General features: G+C 39.4%; 1 protein-coding gene across 2 annotated transcripts in view; it reads left to right on the top strand.

Annotated features, from left to right (window-relative positions):
• Nucleotides 1–282: 282 nt before the first annotated feature.
• sev (receptor protein-tyrosine kinase sevenless) overlaps nucleotides 283–24724 on the top strand; it is a 157334-nt gene continuing 132892 nt past the window's right edge. For both annotated transcript variants that reach the window (XM_083123833.1, XM_083123832.1), the window contains exon 1: nucleotides 283–466. In XM_083123833.1, the coding sequence (XP_082979959.1) occupies nucleotides 353–466 (114 nt within the window). In that variant the 5' untranslated portion in view covers nucleotides 283–352. The remainder of the gene's footprint in view (nucleotides 467–24724) is intronic.

Below are 24724 nucleotides of genomic sequence, written 5' to 3'. Positions count from 1 at the left end.
AACAATTGCACTGGATTAGGAACACAGGCCACACAACGCGACGGAACACTAACAGAGAGGGTATTGTCAATACGCAGACGTTACACGGGCGAGAGAAAACTAACTAGCATAGCAAATACCCAGAGCCAACCTACCCTCTTTCCCAACAAACATGCTCGCCCCTTCTCCAGCTCATGTGGGCCCTGATGACCGTTGGTGCGAGAGGCAGCCAGGCCAATCGCCCGCCCCTTCAGCTAACAGGCTAGGAGTGTGACAGGCGGTGGCTGGCATCAGTCGAGTGCCGCGGTCTGAGAGATGCGGGTCGGAAAGCGCGCGTAGTCCCCTCCTGCTGCGAAGGTCCCTCACACGAGACATGAACTCGGTCCTTCAAGTGTGTCTAGTGACAATCGTTGCCTGGGCGCTGGTGATATCTCCTCTTGGCGCTCAAACCATTGAAGACCTGTGCAGGCTGCAGTGTCCCTTTCAGGTATGTACAGTGTGTTTACTTCACTTTTAATGTATCGCAACAGCGTGTGTTTCAAAGCGGAACTGTTTATGTATACAAGCATTGTCATGCACGATGCAGGGAAGTAGGAGGGGGGCACAATCCCCCCATGGAGAGCATGACCAAAATATAGGACTGACAGTTAGAAAAGGCATAAACCTTCTAGTCACCGTATCCAAGCACGACATTCCCCCTTTCCCCAAAATAGTAACACCCCCCCCCCCGCAACACTGCAGTTTTCTGTCACTTTGGACTTTAGTGTTGTTTTGATGAAATTTATGAAGAAAGACTTACCATTCCCAGGCCGGGAACCTCGGTGGCAAACAGGTGTTTATCCAGAATTCTTCATCTTGTGTGGGGGAGGGGGGGGGGTAAGTTTGTGTTTAGGGGGTCGCAAGGATAAATTTAGAACCAAAACGACAATAAATTGGGTTATAAAAACTATATTACGAAGGTGTTAAGGGGGGTGTTGGGGGGGGGAGATCGACTGCTCGTCTCCGAGCCAGCCTTGCGACGAACCAGTCTTACTTGTAACTTGTAATAATCAGCTCATTAATGAAATACTGCGATTGAAATGGGATGAAATGAGTTAAATATTCACTTTCTGGGGACAGGGTATAGACGTGGATCTCCTTGTTCTTCATTCCGTAAGTCCATGGCCACAACCAATACCTTACGAAATTCCACAGGCACGTGAGCCATGTGACAAGCACCTTTTTATAAGTTTCCCCCGTTGATTTTCTGTTGTTGACATCGCGCATGACTGAGCAAAATTTCCGTTTTTGACAAACACGAAATGTGAGATTACACTTTTTTCATTTTACATTTTTTGATGTCCCGGATTCGAATCCCGGCCTGGGCATGGATGTTTGTGAGTGCCCATTCATCAATTTCATCATATCATCACTCATCCCCATCTTCGCAAATTAGCCAAAAGTGGCTCAAAAGGCGAAGTAAAATAAAGCAAATCAATCAATCATTTTTTTATATTTTTTAAAGGTTCGAGGTAGATATTCTACCTCTAAATTATTGCGCAATTAAGTGCAAAATGTAAAATGAACTTTTAAACACGAAATTCAGAGAGGTCGCTCCTATGGCGTAGTGGTAATGTCGTCACATTGTAATCAAGGGGTCCCAGGTTCGATACCCAATGGAGGCACATAGTGGTTCGGAATCCACTTGAAACTGTAGGTCCATTCCCAATTAGCCTATTTGTGCATAGAGCTGACTTAAAAGCAAACTTCAACAACGAAATTGAGAGTTCCAAATCTGAATTATCATGTGAGCTATGAAAAATCCTGGGACTTCGATTAATTCTGCTTCAAATTTTGGGATGGAAAAAATGTCTCCTGTACACAGGATTAAACTTAATAATAGTCCAACTACGTAAATGTGCTATTAGGATGATTTTTTTTAAAAATTCTACACGTAAAATTTAAAATAGTTTACAAATTAATTTTGGAATTTTATGCACAATTCTAACATCCAAGTATCATTTTATATATCGCATTTAATTCCGAAATGTGCCCAGTTTTTGTAACGAAATCTTGATATATTATTATCCATCAATATGTGCTCTACATATTGTAAGTAATAAATAAACGATATATGATAACTGAGGCATTGTTTGAAAAGGTTTAGAAAATTTAATCTATGAATTAGGAGGTGACTTACTTGCTTCAATTCCACTACTTTATCATATTTATTTCATTACTACATTATGCTATGTGTGCAAACATTTATTATCTTATAGGCCTATAAAATATTTTAAAAATACATTATAATAAAGGAGATAAATTGTGAAACTACAGAGATGCATGCACAAATGCCCTGCAATAATCAACCCATGTTTTTTTTTTTTTTGGAAATTATTACATAGCCTATATTGACATTAGACAATGGGAATATTTAAAAATTAAATCCTAACCATTATCATGGCGCTGAACCTTAATATATAGTAGGATTGGGGACAGTAAGTGAAAGTACCATTTGTAAAATATTGCATACAAAATATTTTGTTGTTTAAGTGCAAGCTGTTTCATGATATTAATAACAACAATCAATAAATATTAGTGAAATTTGAGTTCTTTCCATTTGACTATTGGTTAGAATCTCTATGGATTTATCCAAGGGCAAGTATATTGATGTTATGAAATAGGCTATCCAATAATGGGTGTTGAAAATACCGAGGATATTTCTGATGACGAAATGGATAACGTCGTCGTTTATAATGAAGAGCTCCGGTGTCGATTCCTAGTGAGGGTGCATTTCAAGTGGTTAAGATCTCGCTTGAAGCGACTGTAGACCCACACCCTATACCACTATCGAACAAGATACAAAATGCATTCATTTGAAGCTTGATATAATCCGCAAATCCAATATTTGTGCATATAGTAGACTTTAGATAAACTAAAAATATAAATTGTTTCACTGTGTTTTGGAAGAAATCCAGACGGTTAATAGCTTGAATACACAACGTCAATTACTGACTGATTGAGTTGGTGTTATGAGTCCACTTTATGCACAGTGAGGCTAATCAACGTCAATTATCATTGGTTCGTCTATCAAAAACTTACAACTTCCCCTCAGTTTAGAAAAATTCCGGATAAAAAACTGTCGTGCATTCGTGTGTTTTGGTATATTAATATTTGGATACTTTACACTTCGATATTAGGGTTTTAGGGGGTGACTTTCTTCAAAGGCACCTTTCTTCCTTGTAGTACACCCCTGGCTACATGACTGAGAGGTTTGTTTTGTATCGTCCATATACTTGTAGTATGTTTCTAATTATCCCCCTCCATACATTTAATCTTATCACCATTCATCTCCATCGTCTCGATTAGACAACAGTTGCGGAAAAGCGACGTAAAATAAACTATACATCAACCACTGGCGTACGCAGGAATTTTCTTTCGGGATGGGTTGGAATTATATAGGTGGATAGTATATAGCTGCTTTCAGGGACACCAACTTATATGGGCCCGAGCCAACTCAATAATTTGTCGTGTTATCATTATTATTTTGTTATTATTATTTGTTATTGTTATATATTTGATTATTGAAATCAGTAAATAAGAGATTTAAATTAGTAAGGATGCATTGTTGGTGAGCATTAATATCATGATACATGGAAGGATTTATGAGATTTTTTAAACTTATCTACGGTATATTAACCCATTGTTTTTCAAAGCATCCCTGGCTGCTTTGTAGAGGTCAGAAAACAAGGTATTTCGTATATTTGGAACTTTCCACTCTCAAATATGACAATTTCGAGTCATTTTAAGAAGAGTTTGCATTTACCACTTTGGTTTTTTCGAGTTCTTTAGCGGTTTTATTTTTATCAAGATTTCGAAGGGGGCTGTAGCCCCATCAGCCCCCCTCTGCGTACGCCAATGACATCAATTATATTTCCATATTTTTATATGTACGTACTATGCAGTCTGTGATGAGCAGCGATGTTGGAAAGTTGTCTTACGTTGTTGTTGTACGCTCATTGAAAATGTATATGTGACTTTATGAACACATTCGAATAAGGACAATTGAGAATCAAGAAAGCCAACGGTTAGTAGAAAACGTGTGCAATTGATATGCAAGTGCTTTGGTGCAGTTTTTTGTGAAATTGAGAATTATTTCAAGTCATGGTTTTATTATATTGGCGAGGCTTTGAATGTGTTTTACCTGTGCGTGCTGAGAACCTATTATTTATTTATTATTGTTATTTCGGTATAGCAGTATCCAATAGTCAATACATACATACAGTTCCGGACAAACTTAAAGAAACTCGGACTCATCTTCCTCACAATCTTGACAAGACTTAAACAGACCTGTCCTTTCGATGTTGCCAATTGTTGTAAGGACACCCACGTGGAGAGGACAGAGGTGGTGGGTGGAAAATTCATTCTCGCACTGTAACTCCAAGCCATGTTTCCCTGTCCCTCTGTTAGGATAAGCAGAGAAGGTACTGTTGACAGTTTCAAATCTTTTCAAGAATAAAGAAGTTTTATCCGAGTTTTACCTGTGTACTTTGATTCTAGTCGAATTATCCATAAAACTGGAGTAAAATCCCCCTTCCTCCCCTTATGATCATTTGTAAGCTTTGCCTTTAACAACGGTTAAAGGCGCAGACACTTTTGAAAATTCTCTGACTGAAGGGAGTGATAAAATGATATTCTTACTTATAATCCGTTTTTCTCCCAAATTTCCTTATTTCTTTCGATTTTTCTTGTCATTCTCTCTTTTCTTCTGTCAACCTCCATGGCGAAGCGGTTAGCACAACGAACCTCGACGTCGGAGGCCCCGGGTTCGATTCAAATGTGTTCATTGTGACTGGCCCTTCATCAATTTCATCATATCGTCACTCATCCTCATCGTCGCGATTAGCCAAAAGTGAAAGAGCCTCCCCGATGACGCAGTGGTAACATCATCGCCTTGCAATCAAGGGACCCCGAGTTGGATACCGGGTGGAAGCACACATAGTGGTTCGGATCCCACTTTAAACTATAGGCCCAGTCCCGATTAGCTTTTCTGTGCATAAAGTTTACGTAAAACAAAAAAATTAAAAACATGGCAGAAAACAAAGATAATAATAAAAAAATATTTCCTTCTGTCCCTCTTGTTGTAATGCGATTCGTAGTTCTCGATACCTAACCTAACGTAACAATAGTATCTTATCTTGTGCAACTTTGCTCTTTACTAGAATCAAGTCTGACATTCCCCTTTTCGTTGGCTACACAATTCTCACATGAACCTGATATGTTTCATGAAGAGAATATGACTCTTAACTGATCCAGTTTATCAACAACCACAAACCAAGGATGTAAATATTAAGGGCGAGCAATGGAACTGTTAGGTAACCAACTGAAGCAATCTTCAAGCTATAAAACTCTCATGTGTTACTTTTAATGCGTTCTCTCCATGCCCAAACGAACGGGAAGTGTTCGGTGGTCATGTCTGCAGGGACAACGAACAACATGCGCCGAGGGATGGTTGTAACCGGAAGGGAAGTGTTTACGGTGTCTTCCACATCAATATATCTTCGTGCGCGACTGATTAAAGCGCATTATCTTAAGTGACCGTCATGTGACGCTGTTCTGGACCCCGTCCAGGCGATCCGGAGAGAAGAAGCAAGTCTTCCCGCCAAAAAAGCTAGAGGTTCCATGTGTTGATGGTCCTCCCTTTTCTTCTCTTTTTATAAACTGATACGTGTTATCGTAAAATAAGAGCATTGCCACTGCGTAAGCGTCCCAGACGCTTTCTGATTCGTTTTAAAGCACAGGCAGCTGGTTATTGAAAACTTGTATGTCGACACACAACCTAAAAGGTTATCGTATGAAAATGTGTTCCTTCTTTTTCCATTGTACTTTCACTTATGCTGCATATCTCGTGCTGTGAGATGCTCTTTACAATAGCAGTACTCAAATAGATAATCCGTTTACGTTCTTGTTCTAAAATATCTAATTACCCCATCCCCTCCAAAGAGCTTTACTCTTTACTGGGAACTCCTTCATTCGTATAGTCACGAGCAATTCTAGGTTGTCCGACGTTGTTGGGTCACAACCTACCGACTGTACAGTAGGGATGGCCAAACGGATCCGGATCCGAAAGTTTCGGATCTGGATCCGGATCCTAAAGTTCCGGATCTCGATCCGGATCCAAGGGTTCCGGATCCGGGTCTGAAAGTTTCGGATCTGGATCCGGATCCGAAAGTTCCGGATCTGGATCCGGATCCGAGAGTTCCGGATCCGGGTCTGAAAGTTTCGGATCTGGATCCGGATCCGAAAGTTTCTGATCTGGATCCGGATCCGAGAGTTCCGGATCCGAAAATTTTGGATCCGGATCCGGGTCCGAAAGATTCGGATCTAGATCCGGATTCGAAAATCCGGATACGGATCCGAGAGTTTCGTATCTCAATCCCATTATAATATTACCACACCTTAAAGGGTATTATGATCTTCGATTACAAATAAATTTTTCGTTAGTTCTACAAGAATTTTTTTCAAGTGTTGTTCCTACAATACTTTGCTACGCATCGGCTAACACACTCGTGCACACATGTCAGAGGTGATTTTGTAAATGCCATTGAAACGAATATGTATTCATTCGAATGTATTGGAAATGAAAACACACATAACTGTGAGACATTCCATTCCAGGATGAAACCTTTAACACATATAACAAGATAGAAATGTTATACAAAAATTATACAATTGTTCTACAGTTACAGTTCTACAAATTAAAATAAAACATTACAATATATGCAGTGTTAAATAATTACAAAGTGTAAGACTAACAAGGGAGATTATCTAAGTGTCCCCCTCCGATTTCCATGAAACTTGGCAGTATGGTGGTGCCCAAAGGAAGAATTACGTGTTTTTTTGTTTCAGCTAAAAAACAGTTTTAGGGGGCAAAACCCCCTCAAATGTCAAGATGAAGACAAATTGAAGTGAGGATCTGACCCCTGTGTCCCCCTCCGATTTCCATGATACTTGGCAGGTGTATAGTGGGGCCCAATGGAAGAAATACGTGTTTTTTTGTTTCAGCTAAAAATCAGTTTTAGGGGGCAAAACCCCCTCAAATGTCAAGATGAGGACAAATTGAAGTGAGGATCTGACCCCTGTGTCCCCCTCCGATTTCCATGATACTTGGCAGGTGTGTGCATAAACGGGCCCAAATGAAGAAATACGTGTTTTTTTGTTTCAGCTAAAAATCAGTTTTAGGGGGCAAGACCCCCTCAAATGTCAAGATGAGGACAATTTGAAGTGAGGATCTGACCCCTGTGTCCCCCTCCGATTTCCATGATACTTGGCAGGTGTGTGCATAAACGGGCCCAAATGAAGAAATACGTGTTTTTTTGTTTCAGCTAAAAAACTGTTTTAGGGGGCAAAACCCCCTCAAATGTCAAGATGAGGACAAATTGAAGTAAGGATCTGACCCCTGTGTCCCTCCGATTTCCATAAAACTTGGCAGGTGTATAGTGGGGTTCAATGGAAGAAATACGTGTTTTTATGTTTCACCTAAAAAACGGTTTTAGGGGGCAAAACCCACTCAAATGTCAAGATGAGGACAAATTGAAGTGAGGATCTGACCCCTGTGTCCCACTCCGATTTCCATGATACTTGGCAGGTGTGTGTATAAACGGGCCCAAATGAAGAAATGCGTGTTTTTTTTTGTTTCGGCTAAAAACTGTTTTAGGGGGCAACCCTCCCCCTCAAATGTCAATATGAGGACAAATTTAAGTGGGCATTTGACTTATGTGTCCCCCTCCGATTTCCATGAAACTTGGCAGGTGTATAGTGGGGTCCAAAGGAAGAAATGCGTGTTTTTTTTTGTTTCAGCTAAAAAACTGTTTTACAGGGCGAAACCCACTCAAATGTCAATATGAGGACAAATTGAAGTGGGGATCTGACCCCTGTGTTCCCCTCCGATTTCCATGAAACGTGGCAGGTGTATAGTAGGGATGGCCAGATCCGGATCCTAGCGGATCCGAAATCCAGATCCAGAAATTTTTTATTTTAATTTGTAGAACTGTAACTGTAGAACAATTGTATAATTTTTGTATAACATTTCTATCTTGTTATATGTGTTAAAGGTTTCATCCTGGAATGGAATGTCTCACATTTATGTGTTTTCATCCCCCCCCCCCTCAAATGTCAAGATGAGGAGAAATTGAAGTGGGGATCTGACCCCGAAACCACGTAAATATGGCATAGGAAGAAACAAGGGGCATACGGCCTCTCTATACACCTATCAAATTTCATGAGAATCGGAAGGGGACACAGGGGTCAGATGATCCTCACGTCAATTTGTCCTCATCGTGACATTTGAGGCGGGTTTTGCCCCCTAAAACAGTTTTTTAGCCGAAACAAAAAAAACACGTATTTCTTGCTTTGGGCCCCTCTATACACCTGCCAAGTTTCATGAAAATCGGAGGGGGACACAGGGGTCAGATCCTTACTTCAATTTGTCCTCATCTTGACATTTAAGGGGATTTTGCCCCCTAAAACAGTTTTTAGCTGAAACAAAAAAAACACGTAATTCTTCCTTTGGGCCCTTCTATACACATTTGAGAGGAGGTTGCCCTCTAGAACAATTTTTTTTTGCCGAAACAAGAAAATACGTATTTCTTCATTTGGGCCCTGCAAGTTTCATGGAAATCGGAGGGGAACACAGGGGTCAGATCCCCACTTCAATTTGTCCTCATCTTGACATTTGAGAGAAGGATGCCCCCTAGAACAATTTTTTTGCCGAAACAAGAAAACACGTATTTCTTCATTTGGGCCCTGCAAGTTTCATGGAAATCGGAGGGGAACACAGGGTCAGATCCCCACTTCAATTTGTCCTCATCTTGACATTTGAGAGGTGGTTGCCCCCTAGAACAAATTTTTTGCCGAAACAAGAGAACACGTATTTCTTCATTTGGGCCCTGCAAGTTTCATGGAAATCGGAGGGGGAGACTTAGACCTCCCTTGTAAGTGTATTAATTAATTACAAATCGCGCACGCGCACACACACACTATATATATGTGTGTGTATGTATATTATATATATATGTATATTAGCAGGTAACAATATGTTATAAGCACATTCTTACTTTCCAAAGAAGCGCATGTGGGATGGCAAAACGGATCCGGATCCGAAAATTCCGGATCAGGATCCAAAAGTACCGGATCCGGATCTGAAAATACCGGATCCGGATCCGAAAGTTTTGGATCCGGATCCGGATCTGAAAATTCCGGATCCACGGATCCGGATCCGAAAAATTTTAGGATCCGAAACCAACCGGATCCGGATTTCGGATCCGCCAGGATCCGGATCTGGCCATCCCTACTGTACAGTGGCTGTACATTCGAGAGAAAGTTGTTGTAGTCATGCAATCCTTAAAACACATCCTAAAATTCCTGTGATTCATAACCCAGGTACGAATCTTGGCCTGGGCATGGGTGTTCTTTGTGAGTGTCCCTTCATTAATTTCATCATGGCATCAACCATCCTCATCTCCGCAATTAGCCAAAAGTGGCAGAAGAACGAAGCAAAAAACAAAAACAAAAACATCTGTCAATAAATAGTATATCCAGATAATGGTAAAAATAAACAGTTAATGCAAGATGCAAGGTTGTTTTTAGGGATAAGGTGAAGTTGTAGAAAATTGAATCATGTTTTTTTCAATAAATCCCTAACAACGACAATTTTGCTCCTGACTGTACAGTCATGGACACTTCTGGGTTCTAACGATTCCATTGAAAATTAATGGAATTGTTAAAACCCAGAAGTGTCCGTGACTGTACAATGGCGCCAATAGTTTTGCACTCATCGTCGATGCAAATGCGAACATGATTTTCCAAAATGTTATAGAATTAGCTTTAGAAAAGGTTTTAAAACATTGGACTGAACACCACAGAAAGCAATTGCTATAAATGCATATTCCTGCATTTACTTATAGCCGGTTTGATTGTTGAGAGCTTACCATCGAGTGATAATTGAGCCTAATCATTGATATTAGCCTAAAGTGTCCTAATTAGATAGGAAACCTATATTTAAACTCTAAGCCGGAGAATTCAAGGCATCAACAATCAACGTTCAACTAGTAATTGAACATAAAATTATTTTATATTCGTGAAGGGTAGCTGGTGCCACACACAGGTCGTGTCAAACATCTGGTGTGGAGAAATTGAGATCAAACAGGAAACATGAAAAAGTAGTATATCTAGTAACATACAAATAGACATTTGCTTGAAATTACTAAAAGATTTTCCATGTGGAGATTCCAACTGAAATACTAACGCAAATTACATTTTTTAATACATGTCTTCGTCTGCAGTACTTACATGTCTTTGTTAGCTTATTTACCGTATTGCTTTTACGACTGGCATGTCAATTAACAATAGATACTTTGTAATCAAAGGTTGTAATAAACACCCGAGTTACTTTTTGTATGGTTTGGATTCAACTGTAAACAATACGTCAAGTCCACATTAGCCTCTTTGTATAAAGAAAATGAATGTTTAGATTGTTGTAAATCGTTGTCAGCGAATAATTTCATTTTTTTACGAAACTTCAGCTCAGATTTATGAAAGATCATTTGCTGGGTATGTACTGAGAACTGTAGAGAAACAGTATTTGCTAATAGTGTCAACTAATTATGAGGTAACCATTCCGTATTGAGAAAATTTCAGATTACAGATTCAGAATTATCCGAATCAGAATTATGTGGCATTTGAATCCATCCATGAAGGGGTCCCGGGTTCGATACCCGGTGGAGGCATATAGTGGTTCGGATCCAACTTTAAACTGTAGGTCCAGTCCCGATTAGCCTTACTGTGCATAAAGTGGACTTAAAATACGAAATCAATCAATCGATCAAACCAAATCCCAGATCCGTCACATCGCTTTTAAATCGTGGATTTTGCTATTCGAATCTTGAATTTGTTACCGGAGCACAGAAACTAAAGTCAAGAACGAATTTCCTGAATCTGGAATTTTGAATTCCCATAATTTGCTGTGTATTTCACTTATCTTCGCTTTGGCATTTGAAAAATTACCAGTGAATTCCTTTTGCTTTTGATTGATTGATTTCTTCACTTTTCTGCAACTTTTGGCAGGCTAATTGCGGCGATGAACATGAATGACTAATCAAAACTTTATGGACTAGTATGTTTCTTTTATTGAAGTCTTTACCTTGTAACATGTCTCACATGTAACATGCTTCTACAGTGAATCACGTACTTATTTAAGTAATATAGTGACATTTTCATATGCCATATAACATGAAATCGTGAGCAGTCCATGAAAGATATAATGTTCATGAATGAAGTGACAGAGAGAAAATATATTTATTGTAAATTTCTAATGTATATGATTCTGGAAATGATAGGGCAGAATGTAGCCTATAGTGATGAAGAGCAGGAAGTGATATTGACTACATTATCAATATTACCAAGGAGCAATAGCCCGTATTTCCAGAGATAAATATTTGCAATCAGAAGGAAAATACCCAGGGGGAGATTTGTCACTAGGCTATCCTAGGCTATAGCCTACGGGCTGCACAAATACCATCCACTATTAATTTTTTTTAATATTGTGATAATAGCAAACTAAAACAGATTTTATGAAAGTTAATGAATAATTTTTAATCAGTTGTGTCTATATTTTAATGTTAACGAGTGTTATTAATACAGGGCATGCAATTAGTGGAAGTTAAGTACCATGATAACAAAACTGTTAATAATGATAATAATAATGTCGGCAGAGTCCAGATCAAAGAAAAACCTAGTGGACCAAATTTTATTATCCCCCCCCCCCCCTTCCCAAAAAAAGATACCCAGAGGAGAAATTCCTTCTCAACCACCCCTCAAATACCAACCTACTTAATCGTCAAACCTGGAATAAATCAGCACCCCAATCCCGAGTCTCTACTTCATACCCTAATACAATTCCCTTCATCTGTGTGTGTATCAACTGAGTACGGTGATGTACTCATCATTAGTTTCGAATCGTAAACTGTCCAATCATATAAGCATTCGAAACATGTAATTGCACATACGTGCTTTCTGTAGCAGGTGTAAAACACGCACACACACATGCTTCTGACCTTACATTGGCCAATGACGGCATATTTTCGTAGCTGCAAAGTACTGCGTAGATATTAACGTGAGCTGTTGCCAGCACGTGGAATGCTTAGATGAGCCATCTTCTGAATAACTACAAAAAGCATCCAACCAACGTCACAGGATACAAATCCAATTTTTTCTCCCCTCTCCGCTTCCCTGAAACTTCATAGAGTTACCATTGGCCTTGATATGTTCACACCTGACTGCCCGACATCCTGTTCCCGACGAGAGAATGACAGTCATTGTCCATGGGAATCCAATACAGGCCCCCCTTCACAATAGTCCTCTCACATGTTTCTCTAGGTAGAGGAAACAATGTTGAAGCAAGCATTCTCGAACTAATTTGTTTCCAAAGGATATGATAGATATGTAGAGAAATGGCTGTTATATTAGCATAATGCTTTTTGATTGAATTAATTACTATGCAGTCTATCAGTACGACGATGAACAATCAATGCACCGGGATCGGGAAATGATCGTGTTTAAAAGCAGTTAATTCTAGATGTTTTCTAATGCTATAAGTATCGGAAATTTCTTTGCATTAGCAGTTTTTATTCCAGAAATGCAAAAAACAATCACTTGAGGGGGAAATTGTTTGTACACACATAAAAAAGTTTGTTTGGAGCAATCTAAAAAATAGTTTCTCGTAACCAAGTACTGGTTTAAATAGCCAACAAACAAATTCCTTTAGTAATCTTGCACATTTGTTTAGAGTTATCAAAAATAATTGGTAAAAATGAACAAATTTAGTAAAGGTTACCAACATTTTTTGCTTGTTTGGTAAAAAAAATTAACGAAACGTATTTTGTTAATTCAAACACATCATTTTTTACTGTGTAGAATCCGAGATTTTCACGCCGTCGGGAAATTTCGAACACTTAATCTGGAATTGAATAATTTGTCTCGTCCCGAACGTGGGGATTTTTAAAATTTCATATTCCTCCTGCCAAAAATTTTCCGTCTCGCACACTCCTAGCATTGTTAATATCAGAAAATTAATTTTAAGCCACAGTTTCTTGGGTCTCGATCGTGATTGCTCTTGATTGATATTTCGTAAACCAAGTCAATAAACTTTTATTGTTCACTACTGTCGCTCAAACACCACAAGAGCGCATCAAACCACACTTTTGGCGAATTCGGCCGTAAAAAAAAAAAAAAAAGGTAGGTTTGGTTCGAATCGGTGATCTGTGAAACACGGCCGTGCATGCCGGATAACTCGATTTCAATGTAATCCCCTACGCTTATTTACTTGGTGTTGTTTGTACGTCTGTCGAGAAGACGCATGTCTCCCCTTGGGACTCAAATCTGAGCCATCATCTCACTGTCTGGACTGGAAACATGAATGAAGGGACAGATGGGGAGAAAAACAGGTAAGTCAACGTTCGTCAAACTCTATCAAATGATTTTTTTTTATTGTAAAACGTTACTGGACATGTAAATGAAAAGGTAGGAAAACATATGTTTTGACAAGTGGAAGTGTCAAATGTATGAAATGAGAGAAAGCGTGTTGTAAAGTCCAGAACAGCATCAACATGGCAGGAGATGACACCACTACCTCGATTACGACAGAAAATTGACTTACCTCTTTTTTTTTACCCTCCTGGCCCTTCAAATGGATCTTTCTTTTCACTTGCAGAATTCATGGAAGTCAGTTTCTAAATGTTTTCTTCAAATCGTAAGACATGTTGGATTGCCTTCTGTGTAACATGATGATCTTGATTTTGGGGTATTGGCATGTATGTACCCAGACATATCCCGGGGGAGCAAAACAAAACTTTTTTGAAGGGGGCTAACAACACATCACTGCACTTACAAAAGAAAATTTACTGCTTCTTCTTTAGTGTCACACACATCTTTTTCTGCTACAACCGAATCGCACTCCCCCGCCCATCCCTCTATACTTTTTTATTTGTATTGTTTGTATTCTCAGGACAGGCGTGGAAGATGAATGTGTGATTCACAACCTCTCTCACAATGTCCTCATTTATATCCTATGCTACGAAAATGTCCGTTATTTGACATCTGAAAATGTGAATGCCGCTGTAGAAAATACCATTGATCCTTTTTCCTTCCCACACACATTTTTTTGCAGCTATTCTGTACAGTAAATCATTTAAAATTATCCACTAGAACAAATAAACAAATAATGTCAAATGCTTATTTCGAAAATTCTTGTCGCAGGATAATGATTTTTTGATGATATTTATTTTATTTCCCCTTTCTCCCATGTTTGGCTAACGAGGCTCTGGTGTCCGGACTCAGAACAAGTGTACTCCTTTGCGGGACTTGAGTTGTGTCCTGTCCATGTGTGTTTATGATTGTCCTTTCGTCAGTTTTATCTTATCACCATTCGTTTTCGTCTTCGCGATTAGCCAGAAGCAGCAGAAAAGCAAAGTAAAATGAATTAATCATACGGCTCCCGCAACGAAGAGAAAATTCTGGAAGGCAAAAACTCGTTTAGGAGACTGGAGATCAAATGTGGATTGTACACGAAATTTGTTAACAATGGTTTGTTTCACCTTGAACCTCCCCCTTTCCCTCCATTACACCATAGATAGCAAAGAAAATTTGGTCGATTCGGTAGGGCTCCTGACCAACCGGCTTAAAGCGGCTCTGAGGTTCATCCAGCTTCTAATACATGACCACCTGGGTGGTAAAGGCGGTCGGAGAGTGGTATAGCTGAAGTCTTGGACGCAGCGCCAGTTCGATATCTTTGACACAACCCCACAGGAAGCCGAGCGGACACGTATCTGGTTTCGAGCCACCACATGTTTTTCGGAGAAGGCTCTTGTCACTTTTGCCTGCAGTGTTTAGACATCCATTTATTCACTGCGACGTTATGCTCCCAAGGTATTTGTATTCTATATATATAAAAAAGAGCACAACACAATAACACAACCTAGCAAAGATAACGCAATCGCACGTTCAGAAATCTCTAAAGAAACCGAATTTGCAACGTCTCATTTACTCCACGTGGACTTGACAAGTTCTGTCTGGATGAACACTATTGGTGGGAAAGGTTTGAGAGGACGATTTACGGGACTCCACGTGAACTTGACATATGGTTGTTAGAGGGAAAACTGGTCTTTCGGAACTTCCTTTGAAGTAAAGTGGCGGTCAGAAGAGGACGACAACTATACCGATCACATCACTTTCACTATGCCCGAAGTCGTGAATGTGTGGTGCCCTATCTTCACCTGTGTTTTCATGACATGGTGCAAATGAGCACGGGTTAATTTTACCTACTTACTTTTAAAGAAATTCTATCACTTCTTTTGAGTATGTAATTAACTATTGCTGAAGATATTATGCAGCATTGAAATGACTTCACGCATAACATATTTAATCTTTCGTATAAAATGAACTTGTAAATTCAGTGTTGCCCAACCAGAATATAAAAAAGAGATGAAATTGAACAACAATGCCTTTCAAGGATTTATGAAGATGCTTTAAACCTTCTCCATGTCCTACCACAGTCCCAAACTAGGGATCCTGGAAATAGTGAAAGGCAATATTCGCCATCATGATACTTTTCACAATTCTAATTTAAACACACATGTCAAGAAGAAATTATTTGCTCTCTCACTTAATTTGTGCTAGTCATACAATCCTTCATTTGCCAAAAATGTACCCCAAGGGTCCCGGGTTCGAATCCCGCTCGGGCTTGGTTGTTTGTGAATATCCATTCATCAATTTCATCATTTCAAAACTCATCCCCATCTTCGCAAATTAGCCAAGAGGCACAAAACGCGAAGTAAATAAATCAATCAATCCATAATGTACCCAAATAAAGTTGGAAATGTGATATTAACCAATTAAAAGGGTGGATTTACAGCTACATTTTCCCTTGTGGAGTTAAAAAAGCTCCTTGAGACTTTTCTTGATTTTAGGAGCTATATACAGTGCGTTCGTTTTGGCTCTGGGCCGTGAAAGCGCAGGCCTGCAGACGGCGCGGTATGGCGCGGATGTAGACATTTTCGACCCGTGATACCCCACTTATTTTTACGCATATCTTTACCATGCAGACAATTATATTTAAATTACATAATGATTACTAACCTGTCTCATACGAGTTGTTCAAAGTGGTGGCCAACTGTATTCACACATTCCAGGCATCTTTTGATGAAATTTCTGTTCTGTTTGCAAGTTGTTTTCTTGCCATTGTTATAACCCAGCAGGACGTGCGCTGGGTAAAAACTACCCAGAAGAAAATTGCTTCTTAAGTCCGAATTTTAGTTGTTTGAAAACATGTAAATAACAATATCTTCAATGAAGAACCTAATTTAATTAAATTTGAACATTTTTATTTCATTACGCAAAGATGAAGTTGAGAAAAAATGAGAAAGAAAAGACTGTAAGAAGAGCGTTTTCTTCTGTGACGTAAGGACACACGCTTGGGAAAAAATGTCCAGAAGAAAAATGACTTAAGCACGAATGTTAATTGTTTTAAATCATGTAATATGTAATATCTTTCAGTGATTAATATAATTTTAATTTTGAACATTTGAATTAAATCACACAATTTATAGAAACGAGAAAAAATAACATGTTGAAATACCAAACTGAAACGTATGACCGTGCGTTGGGTAAAATGTACCCAGGCAATGTTCTACGGCCCTACTGACAGTCGATTCAAGGTCCCGACACTCGGAAGGGTTCACACTGTTTGAAACTTACTAAAAAATAGAGTCAAGAGAAACAACCTCCATACCATAGGTGAACTAGAAGACAATATACACACATAAGAATTACGGAAGAGGAACTTTTTCGTGTCAATCAAAATTTCGTCAAAAGATGCCGGGAATGTGTGAATGCAGTTGGCCACCACTTTGAGCAACTCATATGAGACAGGTTAGTAATCATTATGTAATTTAAATATAATTGTCTGCATGGTAAAAATACGTGCGTAAAAATAAGCGGGGTGTCACGGGTAGAAAATGCCGGCATTCGCGCATGCCGCACCGTCTGCAGGCACACACTATCTCGGCCCAGAGCCAAAACAAACGCACTTTATTTCCAAATGGGAATACTAAAAGCCTAATCTGCCTCCAGAAGAACTAAGTTGGCAACAGTGTTTGTAATGATCGTTGTGGAATCATGTTTTCAATGAACAGTGTAATTCTAGAACGATACAAAAAAATCGGTGTTATTTTTACATGCATTTTTACTGTTCCTTCTGTGCTTAAGATTTTCACATTATTTTAGTTCTGGAAAATTGAGACAAATTTTAGTTTTAATGACAAAAAAATATATGGCTTACCTTTGTGAGAAATAACCAAATTTCTTCCATTTGAAAAACTATTTCATCTCATCAGCCACCAAATATGAAATGTTTATTGAATGATAACACCCAAATCTTTGAACACAATCATATGCATCACATTTCGCTAGCAATGAACAGAAGAAGTTTTATCCCCAGTTTATATTGCATATTTCGCGGCGTTTTTCGCGTTAAAATGTAAAATTCGGTGTTATTCTGAAAAATGGCATAATTCGCGTTATTTCGCGATTCCGAAACATTGAAAACTTTCCTTCTTTACCTACCCAAATACATTTTAAACACTTTATTTTGCTTTCCTCAACTTCACGTCCCTACTAATTAGTCTTTAGTCGCACCCTAAAGTGCAGTTTAGAAAGTTTGATAAAGTTCACTTTCAATGATTGGTGTGTGACAAGGAACCAATAATAACAAGAACTGCACACATCATTACCTCCTAGCCTTGAAATTTGAAAATATGTCCAAGAAATCCTGGAATTGAACTTTAGTTTTTATCGTTGGCTAAAGAAGTACAATTGCTGTGAATAAGCCGTTTACTGGTGCCAGTAAGTCTAGACAGTTAATCTGCACAATTTAGGCGCATAGATTTATTCATATGGAACTTTTTGATGTTCGAAGTAACATGGTTAAGTCAATGGTTAAGTTTGTGGTCGCACCATTACAGTGTCGTCACCAGAGAATTTTTTTTCGGTGTGCTGATAGGCGAGGTTTAAATATTCTCTTTCTTTCTCATATTTACTTCGTCTATATTTGTTATCTTTCTTTCCTTCCTTTATCTCTCTCCCTTTCCTTTCATTCTTTCTTCCCTTTGTCATCCATTTATTTATTTCTTCCTCTGATCTCTCAATTACATCTTTCTTTCCTTCTTCCTCCGTATCTCTCCATCTTTCTGTTTCCTGCTTTCAGAAGATCTTTTCTTTCTCCATCTCCCTCATCTTTTCCTTTCCTTCGTTTTTCTTCTTCTCTTTCTATTCTTCTTCCTGTTTCTCACAATTTCCCTTCTCTTTCCGTTTCTTTTTTTACTTCTTCCGTTCTTCCGCTTTTTCTCTTTCCCAGCCTTTTTCTTTCTGTGTCTTTCCTTCTTCTTCTCTTTTTCCGTATCCCTTCACAAACTTTCTTTCTATTTCCCTCCTTCTCTTCATATGCTTCTCCGTATCCGTGATTCTTGCTAAATGATCCTGAAAATATCTCATGTGGTTGGGCAGAAGGGTGGGGTGGTGGCAACGCCTACGCTATTACATTCAAAAACTGTCACAGTGGCCAACTTCACTTGAGGTTAAACCCAAGTTTCCGCGTACGTGACCTGCAAGACAACTGCACCAACAGCGATTGGGCAGAGAGTAGACTCCCCCCCCCCTCATTCCAGCAGCAAAGTGCTTAGATTGTGAATCTTTCATAAAGACCAACACCATTTTTGTGAGATGTATTCAAGTCGATTAATAAGTTGGGATACATTTGGAAATTACTATATATTGGAAATTTAACCAATTTTAAGAGTCCTTATATGGTAGCGGATGGTTGTGGACGATGCTGGTAACTGAATCGTGCTTGCCAATAGTAAAATACTGAAAAATTCGTACTGCAGTTCAGTGCTGAAGTGGAAATTCCTAGTTTGCGGGATGCATGGTCGAATTTGGGGATAGGTGGGGGATGCCTTCGCAAATTATCCCAGCTGGAGGAATGCTCTATGAACATTTTCTTGACTGGGGTGATAACATCCCCCCGCTTGCTTCAAGCACTGCTGCATGAACACTACAAGGCAGCTGAAATTTGAGAGCGGGTGGTTCATACCCGATAGCTCCACCTTAAATGCGCCACTGGTCGAAATACAGAAAAAAAATCTTGGATTCTTGTTGGACCACTGTTCCATTCCTCTTGCTACGCCCCTGCAAAGCACCGCCTTCCTTCACTGGTACAGCCGCAGAGGTCAAGAATGTTTACTTTTGGGTGAAACCCGAGACCGTGGAGTGTATCGTTTCAAGCGGCTCGACCCAGAGCAATGTCGCTCGAGATCCCACCTCACCCCCTTCTGTGACGTCATGTACTCATGGTGGGCGGATAAACCTAATGAGGGGAATTTTATACCCAAAGGAGCCACGTCCGTGAGTGAGATAGGGGAGAGCCCCGCGGTTCACGTTTGGTTCCCTTCGCACAATGCATTCGGAGCACGCAGGCAAGTGTACTCATTCCCAGCTACAGCTGTAGAAAATATACATAATTGCGTGGGCGTACCCATCATTGCTGTTATTCTCATTCCAAAATAAATAATAACAATAACAACAAGATGCAACGTTCAGTTTTACGGCCACAGAGGCGAATAGAAACTGGGACTACAATTTAAGGTGGGATTCGAATTACGTGCCTTGTGCCTCCTCTGGAATTCGAATCCGGAAGTCCTTGATTACAACGTGTACCAACTACGCTATTGGGGAAGTTCCACGAACTACACGAATACAAAAATTTTTTCATTGCGAACGAGCGAACGAAGAGAAAAAGAGAATTTTTAAATTTATTTCTTGAAAGAAATGAAATTAATTTACCGGCAATATGGCGATGCGACATGTCTTGGCAAGTTTTGCTACAGTTTAAGAATTTCAACGTTTCTCTTTTTGGCGTCCTCTTTGCCTCGGCACCCAGGGCGACCACCCCCTCGACCACCCGCAAGGTTCGTCTCATTGTCTCGCCAGCAAAGGTTGTAGGTTCTTATCCTGGCCTTTGAGTTTACTCCTCCGTCAATTTAATCTAATCATCATTTATATTCGTCGTAGCGATAAACTTTCCAGTAATTTCATTCTTCTTTTGTCCCTTTTCTAGTATATTTTTCTTGCCTTCCTTTCTAAGACCCAGTCTCGCAGACTGGCTAACGAACTGAACCCTCCCTTCTGGCTTCATAACTCTAAGTGAAAGACTAACTTTGTATGAAGATATGAATGGAGTTTTTCGTATTGATGGTCGTCAGCGAGAAAGTAAGTTATTTCTCCATTTCGGTTGGGTCTCAGTCTTCTGACTGAACCCGTGTATTCCTGTTACAAATCGATCGATCATGTCAATTGTACAATTATACATCTTGAAACATTTTGCCCTGCGTTATGAAAAATACTAACCAAAAAAGTTGAATGGATTCGTCGGATCCGTCCAAGACAAAATTATACTGACTTTTGCTGTTTTGTTGCAAACCGTGACTGTTCGAGATGTCCGATCCGGTGTGCTTCTGGCTTTACTGAAATCCTTTTGTGATTCTCTTTTCAAAACTCTGATCGTCCATAGCAGCGATGCGCATTTCTTTAGGCTTCAGGATGTTTGCAGCCAGTGCATCGCCAAGGCTAGTGAGATTTAATTAAATGAGAAAAATTGTGCATGAAACCTGCGGGCCTAAAAATAATGGGGTGAAGGAGAAGAGTAACAAAAAAACAAGGTCATTCAGGAAGGGATGCGCCATATGGCAAACGTCGATATCCAAAAGGGCCGTCCAAAATCTTGGAGGGTGTGTTCAACCTGTCTTCCATCTGAACCTGCCAATCTCAACGATTTCTTCATTTCCTGTAAGAAATAGAAAATATACATCCTGAAAGTGAATGCAATATAAATGTTCATCTGCTTCTGCTAGACACCTATTGGGATGTCTGGAAACCATTCTCGCATCAAATTATACACACAAATGCATAAAAGGGTATTTTGGTGACTGACGATAAGATTAGATGGATGGAAGAAACACATTGGGACGACACAACACGAACCACACAGAGGATTATACTGGCTCTATAATATAGACGCCAGTGCCTCGATAGTCTGCACAATGCAGTCCAGGGTGTAGTACGTGGGAGCGAGGTTGACACTCCACAAAACCTTAGGTTTTTATTTTGCTTAAGTTTTTTTTTTTTTTTTACTTTTCTGTACCTACTATTTCGAGACTGGAGTGAGAACGAGACAATATTCCTTCGCCTTGTAATCAATGGGTCCCAGTGGAGATAATTTGCACAGTTGTTCGGATCTCACTTTAAACTGTAGGTCAAGTCCCGATTAACCTATCTGTGCTTAAAGTGGACTTGAACTCAAACAAACAAACAAGATTTCTCATTTCCAAGGCTGGTCTCCTTTAGTCTCTGTATCATCCTGTTAAGTGACCCCTTCCCCCAAATATCCCACATAGATTTATATTGGGCAAAGTAAAATTGTCGCTTTACTATAGAGTCGTCTCCCGATTTTGTGGACGATTTGATGACATTTGAGTGTTCCTCATCTTTCGATTAGCAAATCCGTACGTATAGAAGTGAACTTAAAACAAGCTTCACAAATTTTTGAGAGCACGCTCCCATCGAAAGTGGAGAATATACAAACGAAAACTACCAAATGCTCTTTAAGAACTCGAAAGAAAGGAATTTACAAAAATAACTTCTCCGTGCTACGGTTTAATTGGAAGGAAGCGAACCAGTTAAAAGTTAAGAAGGAAACGTCCCCTTGCGAAAAGAATTCCTCTTCTAACCAGGGACACACGTGCGAAAATTTTCCTCAAAGCGTTGGTTTTGTAGGCGTTTCCTTGGCTCGCCCTCTAAGTCATTCTTCTTCCCCCTTTAAAGTTCTAAAATTGTTGTCCTCTTTCAACTATACTTTGACTGTAACCTCGAGTGTTTTGTTAATGCTATGCGGTGAGTAATATATGTGTTATATTCATCCATTAAGCAGAATTTTAATTTAATTTAGAGTAACACGCTGCGAAGTCAGAGGTTCCAGGTTCGGACCCTGGGAGAAACATCGATTTATCATTGTGTTTGTCCCTTATCATTCATTTCATAATTCATCCTCGGCGTCGCGATTAACCCTTAAGGTTGAAAAGCGAAGTAGAATAACCAAATTAGGAATGTTGACTTGTAGGAAACAATTAAGAGGTGTACTGGAAAACTAGAAGGATGGAGGAAACACCATTGTACTAGACACACAGGTGATGCTGAGTTGGGGCTGCACGACTCCACACATTCTCGATGTCAGCCATGGTAGTGCAGAGCGCGCTACGACGCCAAGGGTCACGATTTCGAATCCTGGCCTGGGCATGAGTGTTCTTTGTGAGTGTCCCTTCATCATTTCATCACTCATCCTCATCTTTGCGATTAGGTAAAAGTGACAGAAAAGCGATTCTAAATAATAAAAATTAAGTATTGGTAACAAACACAATGTCTTGAAAGATTTAATGCATGGAAGAAGAGATGCATAAAGAAATAGAAAAATAGGAATCAAGAGTAGCTACAGGACTAGATATTGTAACACTAGGAGAATTTGTTAAAATAAGGAAAATCACAATCTTGCTTCCTATCCCGTGTTCGTTTTCCGGTGACGGCATTTCAGTATATTTTTTATGTCATATAAAGCTGCATATTTTGTTCGCATTAGCCCGTGTACGTAAAATAAACTTGAAAAACCAAATTGTTCTCAATGGTATGAAACTTGGAACCAACATTTTCCTGATTCTCACGCCGATTTTCAAGAACCATTTCAGGCACATGTGACTACAGTTTATTGCGTACAGTAATAGAGCAACATTGTAAAATATGATGAATGCTTTAAGAATACGTAATATTACACCTGGACCGTCCCAAACTACAGCCCGCGGGTCACAATCTACCCACCAAGGCCTTTTACTTGGCACTCCCGATCATACAACCTCTAGCTCATCCCCTACAAAAATTTCTGGCGAAGAAGATATGCGTGTTGATGTGTTAAACAACCATGCTCCCTAGAATGCTGTGAATCATGTGTAGAGGTTCTTTGTAGGCTATATTCTTTCGCAGCACGCGACTGTAATCAGCCCTGCTGTGGAATTGGTGTAAGGTTTCCGATAGCAGTTGGGATTTATGGCTCAAAGCAGCCGCAAAAGTAGACGAGTCTTGTCCATTTTTTTCTTTCGAAGCTAAAAACTTCAGCCCGCAGCTGATGAAACGCTGTTTAGGCATTCGCTGTCTTTTTTTTCGTATTCGTAGGCATGATGTGCTTTACAACAAAAATATATTTTTTCGCTTACATTGAAACCTTTTCAGAGCAAAGAAGATTAATGAGCGGTTACTCAGTTTTGTAAAGCGAGAAAAATCTGAAAACGCTTATAAATTTCACCTTACATAGATTGGATACCTTAGCGTGCGTGCACAAACTTTCATAGAAAGCAAGTGCAGGGGTTTGAAAATAATGTATACCTGAAACGCTAACCACTGAGCCATCGATGACGTTTCTTTATCCTGCAAGGAAGAAAGGAGATTGTTGGTTAGTTCCAACCAGGTATTATTTTATGGCGCCTCTTTATTTCACCTCGTTTCCTTTTCTTTATTTTTCTCTTGATTTCTTGCACTTAAAAGTAAGAGACTACAGGAATAGCCTTGCGGTAAAGTGCTTGTTTCTTTGTATTTCATCAACAGTGTCCTAGACAGATAATTTCACCTGGGTGTGTTCAAGGGTTGGATGATATATTTTTCAGGTGAGATTCTGTTTCTGTAGACATGCCTGCTAAAATTATCTGTGTTCTTTCTTACTTTCTCTATTATATTTCTATTTTCTTTCGTTTCTGTGCGTTTCATTCTCCCCCTTGTCTCTGTCATTTTCTTTCCATTCTCTTCATTTCTTTATGACCAAAACTTTTTCCTTTTCCTTCTTTTCTTTAATTTTACCGCTTATTATATTTATTCCCTTTATTTCCCTTAGCTTTCTTTTCTATTAATTTCTCATTAGATATTCTTTGACCTCTCATTTTTTACTTGCCTTCCATTTTCCAACATTTTATTTCATCAACATCCCCACAAATTAAACGCACAATTCTGGAAACAGGGAAAGTTAAAAATATAACATGGACCAACCGCTGGAGAACGTTAATTTAAATTTCGTGGTAAGGTAATTCAGGTTTTGCTCTGTCTACTTTCCGTGTGCTACTCTGAATGAATTTTCTGCTTCATGTCTCTCGCTTGTTTCGCCACCTGGTTCCCGAAGTGTTAATTGCAGCCACTTTCGATGTTTTCACCTTCAGAGTCTCGTTGTCCTGTTTATTGCAGTGGCCTTGATCATTGGGGTTTTGCTACTCCAGTCATTCGCAACCTTATCCAATCGAAGAGCTCAATTTGAATTAATTTACTCGAGACATTGTTGCTGATACTGCCTCGCCATTTCCCTAATAGAGGAAAGAGTGCATTCTGTCCATTCTCTTGAAAACAATCTCATCAACAGAGTTTAATCTCAAAATGATCTTGGTGTTATCTTCGACGAAAATTTAATCTTTAACGAGCACATTGCAGATACTACTAAAAGAACCATGCGTTTCCCTGGTATTCTCTCCATATTTTTTCAATCTTTTGCTGATCTCCATGGAGGAGTGGTTAGCAC

The sequence above is a fragment of the Lepisma saccharinum genome, chromosome 6 (genome assembly GCF_977018435.1).
Source record: "Lepisma saccharinum chromosome 6, izLepSacc3.1, whole genome shotgun sequence".
Lineage (NCBI taxonomy): Eukaryota > Metazoa > Arthropoda > Insecta > Zygentoma > Lepismatidae > Lepisma > Lepisma saccharinum.
This window is presented reverse-complemented; position numbering and strand designations above follow the sequence as displayed.